The sequence below is a fragment of the Cynocephalus volans genome, chromosome 3, assembly GCF_027409185.1.
Source record: "Cynocephalus volans isolate mCynVol1 chromosome 3, mCynVol1.pri, whole genome shotgun sequence".
Lineage (NCBI taxonomy): Eukaryota > Metazoa > Chordata > Mammalia > Dermoptera > Cynocephalidae > Cynocephalus > Cynocephalus volans.
Genome location: NC_084462.1, coordinates 6,908,665 through 6,921,925, shown reverse-complemented (window position 1 = coordinate 6,921,925; position 13,261 = coordinate 6,908,665). Strand labels below are relative to the sequence as shown.

The 13,261-nt window shown below is 40.6% G+C and overlaps 1 protein-coding gene across 3 annotated transcripts in view; it reads left to right on the top strand.

Annotated features, from left to right (window-relative positions):
• Window positions 1-226: 226 nt before the first annotated feature.
• Window positions 227-13,261, top strand: part of NLRP12 (NLR family pyrin domain containing 12) — a 39,598-nt gene continuing 26,563 nt past the window's right edge. For all 3 annotated transcript variants that reach the window (XM_063091877.1, XM_063091875.1, XM_063091876.1), the window contains exons 1-2: window positions 227-515; window positions 8,390-8,470. In XM_063091877.1, coding sequence (XP_062947947.1) covers window positions 227-515; window positions 8,390-8,470 — 370 coding nt within the window. The remainder of the gene's footprint in view (window positions 516-8,389; window positions 8,471-13,261) is intronic.

Below are 13,261 nucleotides of genomic sequence, written 5' to 3'. Positions count from 1 at the left end.
GGACACCCATTGGTGACTGAGGGCAGGAGGGAACCGAAGAGTGAGAAAGCACTATTTTGGCAAAAGATCTCTCCTTTGTCTCATTCCCACAACCGCTGGCGGCAGCCTCTCCTTTCTGCCTGCACGTGATCCAATGGTGGGCATGTTGGAATTGCCGCTTGTCCTGTATAGAGAAAGGGCCTAGTCTCTTGCTCCTCTCTGCTCCTTCCGGACTCACAGTGCCTCAATGCTACGAACCACAGCCAGCAATGGCCTCTGCCGCCTGTCCACCTACTTGGAAGAACTCGAGGCTGTGGAACTGAAGAAGTTCAAGTTATACCTAAGAACAGCGGCAGAGCTGGGGGAAGACAGGATCCCCTGGGGACGTATGGAAAAGGCTGGTCCCCTAGAAATGGCCCAGCTGCTGGTGGCCCATTGCGGAACAGGAGAGGCCTGGCTGCTGACTCTAAGCATCTTTGAGAGGATCAACAGGAAGGACCTGTGGCAAAGAGGACAGAGAGAGGACCTGGAGAGGGGTAAGGAGGTGGTGGGAGAGTCGAGGCTGGAATCCATCAATTCCCTTTTGTTCCATGACAATCCCTGAGCCTGGAGGACCTGGGATTCTAATTTCCTTCCTTTGGTCTTTGTCAAATGCTGTCTTCTGCTTGGAACACCCTCCTTCTATCTTCTTTGCCTAGAAAATTCTTATTTATCTATCAGAACCTTCAAGGTGCAACCTTCTCTGTGAATTCTTTACTCCCCTTCCTCCCTCCTTGTGTTCCTGACCTCCAACCACCTGGCTGGCTAGAACCCCCCTTCTGCTACTTTAGCACTCTTAGGTTTCTTTTCATACATCTTCTACCTAATGAAATAATCACAATGGTACTAACATTTACCCAACTGCAGGCTTATGTAACTGTTCTGAGCACACTTAAGGTAAGCTAGGCTAAGCTATGATGTTTGGTAGGTTAGGCTACTAAATGCACTTTTTTTTTTTTTAATATGACTGGTAAGGGAATCTTAACCCTTGACTTGGTGTTGTCAGCACCACGCTCACCCAGTGAGCTAACCGGCCATGCCTATATGGGATCCGAACCTGTGGCCTTGGTGTTATCAGCACCGCACTCTCCCGAGTGAGCCACGGGCCGGCCCTAAATGCACTTTTGAATTACAATATTTTCAACTTACAATGTGTTTATCTGGACATAACCCTATCGTAAATAGAGGAGCAACTGTAAGTATATTTAATTATACAAGTTTTACATAGTTATTGTAAGAAATTGAAATAATGTACAAGTATAGAATAAAGAATAAAGCCCTTCTCTTCTCCCTCTTCTGCCTAAATCTCTCTCAGCATTAAGAACTGATAACCTTTGTTGAGCACCTGTATTAGTCCATTTCCTGTCGTTTATAACAGAATATCTGAAGTTGGGTAATTTATAAGAAAATTAAATTTATTTCTTACACTTTTGGAGGCTGGAAAGTCCAAAGTTGAGAAGGCCCATCTGGTGAGGGTTTTCTTCTTGGTGGGGACTGTCTACAGAGTCCTGTACCAGAACAGGGTATCACATGGCAAGGCTGAGCAAGAGTGTACTAATGTGCTTCTTCCTCTCCTTATAAAGCCCCTAGTGCCACTCCCATAATAACCCATTCATTCGTTATCCCAAAAACCCATAAATGGATTAATCCATTCATAAGTGTATAACTGTCATGGTCCAATTGCCTCTTAAATGCCTCACCTTTCAAATACAATATTGAGGATTAAGCTCCAACATGTACTTGGGGACATATTCAAACCATAGCAGGATCCTTCTCCTGACTGTATACTTTTAATTCGTCAGGAGGCAGCCCAGTGTTCTGAAGGAGACCAGATGTGTAGCTTTGCTCTTTTGCAGCTGTGTGATGCTAAAGATTCTTTGTATTTCTCTGAGCTTCTGTCTCCTCGTCTGTAAAACAGGGGGTTTCGGACTGGATCAGCAGTTCTCACGCATTAATGTGAATAAGAATTACCTGGGCACCTTGTTGGAAATGTGGAATCCAAGACCCCACACTAGAGGTTCTGATTCTGCAGGTCTGGGGCACCAGGAATCTGCATTTGATGTGAGTGGTTCTCATGGCATGTTTTGGGAAACACGGAGGTAGAACATCTCTGAGGTCTTTTTCAGCTGTAACATTCAATGACTACCTTTAAAAAAAAAAAACAACTGAGGTAAAGTACACATAACATGAAATTTACCATCTTAACCATTTTAAGTGTGCAGTTCAGCAATGTTAACTACATTCACATTGTTCTACACCCAATCTCCAGAACTCTTTATCTTGCAAAACTGCAACTCTATACCCATTGAACAACTTGCCATTTCCTATTCTTCCTCAGTGATGATCATTTTTAGTTAAATTTTTTGTATCGTCCTTGTGTGCTGAGCAATGCTAGAGACATGCAGATGCGTCGGACCTTACCTCTCTCCTTTGGGGAGGTGATTCTTGACTCAGATCTTTATAGTCTAGGGTGTGAGGCAGGCACAGAGAAAGGGAGGAGGACTATGGACCTCCCTAAGGATAGTTTTGGAAAAGTATTTCTAAGCAGTGAGTTATTTCTTTCATCTCATTAGAACTCAGGGAGCTGCAAGAACTTGCCTAAAGCCACACAGCAGGGATAGGCACAAGGGCATGTAAACCCTCAGGTAAGTCAGTGATGTGGCCGCACAGTCCACAGACCTACTAGAATGCGAGCTGCTGCTGTAGTCCCAGTACCTAGAATAGTATTTGGCACATAGTAAGTACTCAATAACTATTTGTGGAATAAAGAAATGGATGTGGACCCATTGATTGACAAACACACAAACTCCCAGATATAACCCAATATGTATACATGATTCACAAACACATTGATTTATACACCTTGCATTAGTTTCCCAGAACCACAAACATGGCGGCTTAAAACAATGAAAACATATTCTCTCATAGTTCTGGAGGCTAGAAGCCCAAAATCAAAGTGTCAGCAGGGCCACGCTATCTTTGAAGGATCTAGGAAGGATCCTTCCTTGCCTCTTCTTGGTTTCTGGGGTTGCTGGCAATCCTTGGTTTTCCTTGGCTTGTAGGTATAGTGCTCCAATCTCTGCCTCTCCTTTTTCAAGAGTTTTTCTTTGTTTTTAGTCTTCAGAAGTTTCATTATAATGTGTCTTTGCATGAGTTTCTTTGGGTCTATACTTTTGAAGGTTTACAAATGCCTTTCACCAAATCTGGAAAATTTTCAGCCATTCACATATTCCCTCTGTGTATGTTTCTCTGTGTCTGTTTTCTCTTCTTATAAGAACACCAGCCATTGGATTGGGGTCCACTCAAATTCAGTGAGAACCTCATCTGTGAAGGCCCTATTTCAAAATAAGATCATGTTCGGATGTTCTGGGTAGATATGAATTTTTGGAGGACATTATTTGCTGTAGATTGATGGAGCTGTGTCCACCAAAGTCCATATATTAGAAGCTTAATTCCCACTGTAACTGTTGAGGGTGGGAAATCCTATTATGACAATTGAAAGATGCGGCCTTGAAGAAGTGATTAAGTTGATGGTTTAATGATGGTTGAGAGTGTGGTTTTGAAGGCTTTAAAAGGAGAGCATATGAGAGTCTCTCTCTCTCTGCTCTGCCATTTTCTGCCATGTGAGACCCCTGCATTGCTATAAAGCCACCACCAAAGAAGGCCCACACCAGATGTGTTCCCTGGACTTTGGACTTCCCAGCCTCTCAAACTGTCAGCAATAAATTGTGTTTTCTTACAAATTACCCTGATGGAGTTTGGATGTGTTGTCTCTTCCAAAACTCATGTGGAAATTTGATGTCCAATGTGGCAGTATTGGAAACTGATCCCTCATGAATGGATTAATGCTCTCCCTGGGGGAGGAGGGGTAGTGAGTGAGTTCTCACTCTGTTAGTTCCCATGAGAGCTGATTGTTTAAATGACCCTGGCACCTCCTCTCTCTCTCTCTCTCTTGCTTCCTCTCGGCATGTGATTTGCTTATACCCACCAGCTGCCTGACACTTTCTGCCATGAGTAGAAGCAGCCTGAGGCCTGTGCCAGATGCAGCTGTCCCAGAATTGTAAGCCAAATAAACCTCTGTTCTTTATATATTACCCAGTTTCAGGTAATTCTGTTGTAACAACACAAAATGGACTAATACATACCCAGTTCCAGATATTTTGTTATAAGCAACAAAAGTGAACTAATGCACTATTTGAACCAGTACAGACCTCCATCAACATGCAGATCAAAGGAATCTCTGTCATAGACACATCAAATAACAGATGCAAGGATCCATTTACAGACTCAGAGACCCACTACATCCATTTATTTAGCTGGTTTATTCATCATATCATCTGAGGCTTCTGGTGGGATAAGATTATTGTGGGTAATGCTGGGCTCTTGTTCTTGTAGACTTTCCAGTCAGGAGAAGATATGCCCATGAATTGAGAGTACAATCTGCTGTGATAAGATCCTTGACAGAGGGAGGTGTTGGAGGATGTGAAGGTCCAGGAGCAACTCTGTGCCAATGAGCGATTGAGGGTTGCTTCAAGCAGGATATAACTATGGGCTTCATCCTGGAGGAATCACTAGGACTCTGATAGGAATGAGGAAGGGAATCCCAAGTAGAAGAAACAGTGTAAGCAAAGGCCCAGAGGCCATGAGGAATGTTTAGCAGATTCTGAGTTCTCCTTAGGAGCTGGACCTTTGGATTGTTCTTCAGGGAGGGACAAGAAATGTGGCAGAGAAATAGACAAAGACAGGCTCATTCGATTGGTTATCTTCTCTTGTCCACGGGAAACAATCACAAGGTCTCAAGCGAGCCTGTAAATAACATGGTCACTGAAAGAAAGTGAGCCGAGATGCCGGGTACCATTCAAGCTTTATTAAAGAAAGAAATCTGCTGGGCTGTACTCAAAATAGAGGACAGCCCGGGGCTGCCCTGAAAATGGTGGACAGCACCGGGTGTGGGGGTGGTAGAGCTTATATCCGTATGTTGGCACCAAGAGCTGGGTGATGTAATTCCAGGGTGGGGATTGAGTTAGGTCATGGGGATGGAGAGTTCTGCACATGCGACATTTTCTCCGAAACCATGAGGCTTCTTGTAAAAAAGAACGGGGGAGGGGAAGGGAGGAGGTGGACGGTGCCATTTTGTACTTGGGCTTGTCTAAAATGGTGCTGGTTGTGTTGCAGATTTATTAGTCACATCCCTGTATAAGAAGAAATCCTCTGGAGAGGGTGAGATAGAGGCAGGCAGGCCAGTGAGGAGGCTGCTTGACAATCCGGGAAGAAAATAGACCCTTTCTCTTTCTTGTGTGTCTGACAGACTCGAACTCCATCATCGCGCGTTGGTTCTGAGATCATATCCTTACAGAAGATCTAGGTCTGGGCTGAGTGCTCCTCATCTGCTCTTTCACAGCATCTGGGCCTACCTCCCTCGCAAGAGCAAAGTTGAAAGAATTTTACAGTGAACACCCAGTGGTCCACCACCTAGATTCTTTTTCTTTTTTTTTTTTTTCCACCACCTAGATTCCACCATGAATATTTTACTTTACTCCACCTGGTTTATCACAAGTTTATCCATCTATTCATCCCTGTATTCATAAATCAATCTCATTATTTTTATTTATTTATTTATTTTTTTAAAAGATGACCAGTAAGGGGATCTCAACCCTTGACTTGGTGTTGTCAGCACCACGCTCAGCCAGTGAGCAAACCGGCCATCCCTATATAGGATCCGAACCCGTGGCCTTGGTGTTATCAGCACCGCACTCTACCGAGTGAGCCACGGGCTGGCCTGAATCTCATTATTTTTGATGCTTTTGAAAGTTCATTGCATGGAGAAACCTTGAAAATTTTATGCCAAGTGAAATAAGCCAGACACAAAAGGACAAATATTGTATGATTCCACATATCTGAGGTACCTAGAATAGACAAATTCATAGAGACAGAAAGTAAAATCGTGTTTATCAGGGGCCTGGCAGAGGGGAGAAAAGGAAGTTATTGTTTAACGGGTATAGAGTTTCTGTTTGGGATAATGAAAAAGTTCTGGAAGTGCATAGTGGTGATTATGGTATGACAGTACGAATGAACTTAATGCCACTGAACTGTACACTTAAAATGTTTAAAATGGCAAATAAAATTGTTCAGAAATTACATTGCAAATATCTTTATTCTTCCACCTGAATAGTTCAGCATGCAAATCATTACCTAGAGTTCAATGTTTGCTTAGGTTTTCTTTCTTTTGAAATAAAATTTACATGCCATTAAATGAATAAATCTTAAAGTATACATTTTCTGAATTTTGAGAAATACATACACCTGTGTTTCCCAAACCCCCAACAATATATAAAACATTACCACCATGCCAGAAAGTCCCTTCATGCGTCTTCCCAGCCAATTCTCCCACCAGGCAATCAGAGTTTCTTCCATCATAGATTAGATTTGCTTGTTCTAGAACTTCATATAAATGAAATCATACAATATAGTATCCTGCATTTTAATTGTCTGTTTACCTGTCTATCTCTCTCACAATTCTGTGGGGCTCTTCATAACAAGCATGCTTTCGTTGTGTTATCTCTGTTTTATTTATCATGAAATTTTCAATGAGCAGAAAAGCTTGACCAATGAAGGAATTAAGATGTGAGGTCCTGAACCAAGATGTGAGGACGGAGAAGGAGGGTTTAATTTAAGAGGAGGTAAAGTATAATTAACAGGATTATTGATCGATGTAGAGTATAAACCATCTTCTTTTCCCTATTTATATATCCTCTTTCTAGGTGAGGTTTCCTGATATTGAGGGTTTAACTGCAATCTCTAGGCTAATGACACCTGCATGTACATTTCTGACCTTGAACTCAAGAGGTGTCTTTCTATCTGCCTACTCATTTGCTTGTATGTCTCAGAGTCATCTCAAACATGGCAAAAATTTAACTCCCTGTTTTCTTTCTGTAGCTTCACCAAGTAAGCAGAGTAATCTTTAAAATTATTAGTTAAATCATTTCTCTCCCTAGTTACAAATCCTCCAATGGCTTCCTACTATGAATAGAATGTAATACAAACTCTTTGACATGTCTTACATGATCTAGCTGTGCCTGTCTCTCAAAACTCAACCCCTAACACTGAACCCTGAAGTTCACTCCACTCCAACTTTATTTCTTCCATTATGTCAAGATTGTTTCTTCCCCAGGACCTTTGCACTTGCTGTTTTCTCTGCTTAGCATGCCTCTGCTCACATACCTGGCCCTTTGCCATTTAGGTCTCAGATGAAATGTGTCATCCACTGTTCTGATCACCTCCTATTTACCCCACTGGTGAAGGAGGGATCTCTTGTCCTAAGTATGAGATGACCAAACAAATGACACCCAATACTGTACAGTTGAGACCGACAAATTTCTTAGTCACATATACTCGCAGCCTGGGGGAGGGGTTTCTATACACCATGAAGGATCACACAAGGATTGCACATGGACACAGAGTGAACAACAGGGGTTATGGGAGGCAGGCTTTGTAGTAACAAGGAGGTGGGTTGCTTCCTGGTTCCTGCAAGAGAATGTGATTAGTTTGTGTGAATAATTTTGTGGGCCTGCAGGGAGGTGAAACTTGTCTTTAATCCAGCCGATAGGAGAACTAGCCAGCCTGGGGCGTCATATCTGATTACAACACAGAAATTCACACTTAAGCCTTTGAGGCCCCTTGAAACTCAAAGGTGTCAAGAAGCACTTAAAATTGTAGGTCTTACAGTACATCTATAGAAAAGCCTTTTTGTCAGGGATTTGGATCCCCATATTGGCCAGCCACCAAAAAAGAAAAAAGAAAAGAAAAGCCTTTTCTAGCCACTCAGAAGAAAATATTACTTCCAGACACTGTCTGTCATTTCATCTTGTTTTTAGACACGACTTCCAACATTATCTGAAATTTTATTGGGTGTTTATTTTTTATGTGATGAGCTCCTCACAGCATTAGAATATAAGGTCCATGGAGTAAGAACCTCATGTCTTGTTTATTGCTATGTATTCAGTGCCTAGAAAAATGCCTGGGTAGCATTGGTGCACAGTGTATGTATATTTGTTGAATGGATGAACAGTGGATGGAATATGGCCGAGGGCTAAAGGAGAGGGAATAATCCAAGTTGACTCAGAGTTTCCTAGCTGAGGGGACTAGTTGGATGGTTGGAGGTATCAAGCATTATGATGGGGACCCAGGAAGGAGAGCAGGTGATGAGGAACAAGTGATGAATTTAGTTTTCAACATATTGCATGTGAGGTGACTACCGAACATTCTGGGGTGTGATGGGTAGAGAGTTATGTAGATGTTTTGATGTAATAGTAGCTAATATTGAGTGCTAGCCAGATATGTGCTAGCTGATCTCCCAAAATCTCTCTTCCAGATACTCCAGCTAGTGGTCCATCCTCGCTTAGCAGCCAGTCAGCGTCCCTTCTGGAAGTCTCTCCTGGCACTCCAAGAAAAGGTGAGCCAGAAGGCACATACCCATTAGAATGTATTAAACTGCATGTAACAGACTAACCAAATGAGGGTAGGTCAAGCAAAATGATTATTTATTTAATGTTTGCATATAACAAGAATTCTTAGGGTGGGTGGTTGCAGAATTCATTTGGTTGATTAATGATACTTTCAAAGTCCCAACTTCTTCCTATGTTTCTGTTAAATCAACCTCCATAAGTCAGCATTTTGTCCTGGGACTTGTTACCTCATGGTTGAAAGATGACTACCAAACCATCTCCCATAAGTGAATCACAAGCAAGAACAGAAAGGGAAGCAAAAGGCTTTCTTCCTCAAGAGATTCAGGAGTCTCTGTCATTTTATCCAGGAATAAAATCCTTCCAATAAGCTTTCTAGCCCTTAATGATTGTACCTGTGTAACTCGGGACCGGGGCACATTGCTTGTTCACAGACCAGACACTGGTAAAGGGGAATGAGATTGCTTATGACTGGTTTAACAAAACCATAATTCATCCCCCCGGGACTTGTGAAGAGGTAACATTGACTGGAATCATGGATCAACACCCATTACCTGAACAGAATCAGGATTGTTGGCAGGGAAGAAACAGGGTATGGGCTTTTGGGTACACAGCAACACTGTCAACAATAACACAAATATTTATGGCCACTCTCTCAAGGATAGCATAAAATGCACTGAATCTGTACTCCAATCCCATGGATTCTAATGTCTACCCTGCCATTAGTTTCATTACGTGTTCTTAGACAAGTCATTGAACCTAGGTCTGGGTCTCAGTTTCCCCATCTATAAAATGTACCTCTTCCTGCCTCCTTCCCTGAGGAGTTTGGAAACATCCAATCAAATGATGTAGAACCAGCCTTCTGTACTCTTGGGTTCCACATCCATGGATTCAACCAACAACCACAGATCAAAAATATTGGGGGAAAAAATTGCATCTGTCCTGAACATGCATGGACTTCTCTTTTTCCTTGTTATTATTCCCTAAACAATAATGTAACTATTTTACATAGCATTTATATTGTATAAAGTATTATAAGAGAACTTTGTGATGGGAAGCAGTCCTAGGGTAGGCAGATTTAGCAAATTAAAATACAGGACATGTAGACATGTTTGAATTTCAGATAAACAGTTGACAACTTACAATGGTTTGACTTAATGACTTTTTTTTTTTTTTAAGATGACCGGTAAGGGGATCTTAACCCTTGACTTGGTGTTGTCAGCACCACACTCTTCCAAGTGAGCGAACCGGTCATCCCTATATAGGGATCTGAACCCGTGGCCTTGGTGTTATCATCACCACACTCTCCCAAGTGAGCCACGGGCCAGCCCTGTGATTTTCTGACTTTATGATGGTGCAAAAGTGATATGCATTCAGTAGAAGCTGTACTTCTAGTACCCATATGTATTAGTCCATTTTTGTTGCTTATACCAAAGTACACTGAACTGGGTGATTTATAAAGAAAATGAAATTTATTGCTTACAGTTTTCTGAGGCTGGGAAGTCCAAAGTCCATCTGATGGTGGCAACAGTGACCCAGCAGTCTCACATTGCAAGATGGTGGAAGCAGAGAGAGCAGAGAGAGAGCAAGACAGACTGTCTTCTTCTTTTAAAGCCCTCAGAAAAACACCCTTGACTACCATTTTTAATCCATTCACTACTGCATGGTTCCTACAATCCAATCACCTCCTCAAGGCTCCACCTTTCAATTACCATAGTAGGATTTCCCACCCTCTGAACAGTCACAGTGGGGGCTAAGTTTCTAATACATAAAATGTGAGGGATCCAATTCAAGCTTCAATGAGTTTTGCTGGGACATAATTCAATCTTCTACACCATACAACCATTCTGTGTTCCACTTTCAGTACAGTATCAATAAATTACATAAGATATCCAACACCTTATTATAAAATAAGCTTTGAGCTGGTTTCGCCCAACTGTAGGCTAATGTGTATTATGAGCATTTTTGAGGTGGGCCAGACTATATGATGTTCAATAGATTAGGTATATTAAAATGCATTTTTGACTTACGATATTTTCACCTTATGATGGGTTTATCAGGACATAACCCCATTGTAAGTCAAAGAACATCTCTATATATGTATATATATGCAATATTTGAGTTGTACTTATACCAAAAATTTATTCATTGTTTATATTTTCAACTTTTCTGCTCCTTGAGGTAGGACAGTATGAATTTCTCTCTGAATCTCCAGGGCTCACACTTGACCTGGCGTAATTATCTTTCAGGGCCTGCCTTTGCCAGAATCTACTTTGATTCTTTTCACGGTAGGCAGATGGAAATTTCAGAACATCAAGAAATAGCTGGTCAGAGGATTTCATTATTCCTCTTTGTTCTCTATCAAATAGAGTATCAAGACCACCCAGATATTATCATCCCTCCTTCACTCCTCTGTCAAAAGTGGGTTTCTTCGATGGTGGGAGCAACCTGGCCCCCTAGCTAACAGGGCTTTACATGGTTGTGGGATGAACATATGGGTTTTGTTCACAGTGCACAGTGTCTACAACTGGACAATTGCTTCAGCAAAGTCAGAGAGGGAGGTTCAGATCCTTTTATTTATATTTTTACTTTCTTAAAAAATCAATTTTATTTCACTAAAAAAAAAAAAAAATTGATATTATAGAGGCAGGGAGTAGAACAGTGGTTACCAGACTGGGGAAGGCAGGAAAACGGAGAGATTGGCCAATGGGTTCAAAATTACAATTAGATAAGAGAGATAGGTTCTGGTGTTGCATGGTAGGGTGACTATGGTTAACAGTTAAGTTTTGTAAATTACATAATAGCTAGAAAAGAGGCTTTTGAATGTTTCACCACAAAGAAATGATAAGTGCATGAGATAATAGATACAGTAACTACCCTGACCCGATCATTATACAACACATATATATGGACCAAAACAACAGATAGTACCCCATAAATATGTATAATTACAATGTGTCAATTAAATCATTTTTTTAAATGAATTTTATTTCATGACACTCTCCATTGTCATTAAATATTCACCAGAATTTTGGTGGCTATACATAATTTCATTCCTTCATCTTTAGTTCTTAATTTGGAAAGAAATCACAGATCTCTTTGACTATCTAATGAAAGGAATGAACTCTCTTTCTAGAAAAATGCAAAGACACCTTAATGGAATAACATTTTGGGGATGTTCAAATGCCCCCTGAAGATCACGGACATCAGGTTAAAAAGCTCTGGTTTGAAAGAGACTGCTCCATGTTAACTTTCCGATTTATAGTTAGTGCAACATGGAATCACATTTGCTTCTAAGTTCTACTAAGGTAGATTAAGAGTGAGTTCAGGAAATTCGCTCTGTTTCCCTTGTGCATGGCACATGGTCAATACATGGTAGCTCTTTGTTTTTGTTCTCATCATTATTTAAAACTTTTCTATTTTCCTAGTATTACTTATGTCTCAAAATAAAAACCCTTTATCTAAAAAAAAAAGAAAAGAAAAAAGACTACAAGACCTTTACAAAATTTAAACATTTCTGTCACAATTATCTTTGTTTAATTCAAAAATACTTTCTACAGGAAACAGTATCATCATTACCAGAAAAAAAGTACAATTGGTGAACTTTATAAACCTAGAAGTTTTAATAATGCTTAGGAATAGACATTAAGGGAGCTAATAAAATAACTTTATTCATTAACAGATGAGTGGATAAGCAAAATGTGGTTATAGATATAGTGGAATACTGTTTATCTTTAAGAAAGAAATTCTAACACATGATAAAGCATGAATGTGCTAAGTGAAATAAACCAAAAGGACAAATATTGTATAATTCCACTTATATAGATACCTAGAGTAGTCAATTCATAGAAACAGAAAATAGAACAGTGTTTGCCAGGGGAGAAATTATGAGTTAGTGTTTAATGGGTATGGAGTTCCTGTTTAGGGCAATGAAAAAGTTCTGAAAATTGATGGTTGTGTAACATTGAGAATTTACTTAATACCACAGAGTTCTGAAGTTAAAAATGGTTAAAATGGGGCTAAACAATTAGCTTGCTTGGTTAGAGCGTGGTTCTGATAACACCAAGGTTATGGATTTGGAACCCTGTACTAGCTAGCTGCCAAAAAGGTTAAAATGGTAAATGTTATGTTATATATATTTTATCACAATTAAAAATAAAAGAGAAGGCCGGCCCGTGGCTCGCTTGGGAGAGTGTGGTGCTGATAACACCAAGGCCACGGGTTCAGATCCCTATATAGGGAAGGCCGGTTAGCTCACTTGGGAGAGTGTGGTGCTGACAACACCAAGCCAAGGGTTAAGATCCCCTTACTGGTCATCTTATTAAATAAATAAATAAATAAATAAAATAAAAGAGTACATGCATTAGTTTTGAAAAGATCCTGGTATCAAACTCAAATCCCCTTTTTATAAACCTTCTCTTGGTCAGATATTATGAGTGTCTGGTGACATCCAAATACAAAAGAATACTTTTTTGTCTAGATCTAGGATTTCTCTACATTGGCTTATTGGTATTTGGGGGTCAGAGCATTCTTTTTTATGGGGAACTGTCCTGGGCATTGTGGGATGTTTAGCAGCATCTCTGGCAGTAGCAATCACCCATTTGTAACAAATATCCCCATACAGTTGCCAAATGTCCCCTGGGGGACACAATCACCCCTGTTGAGAACCATTGTTCTAGATTATTCATAGGCATCTATACCAAGCAGGCTTTTGTAAAGAGCTTAAGCAAAGGAGTTATAGAACTGATAAATTTTCCTCCACCAGCGCAGATATGCATCTG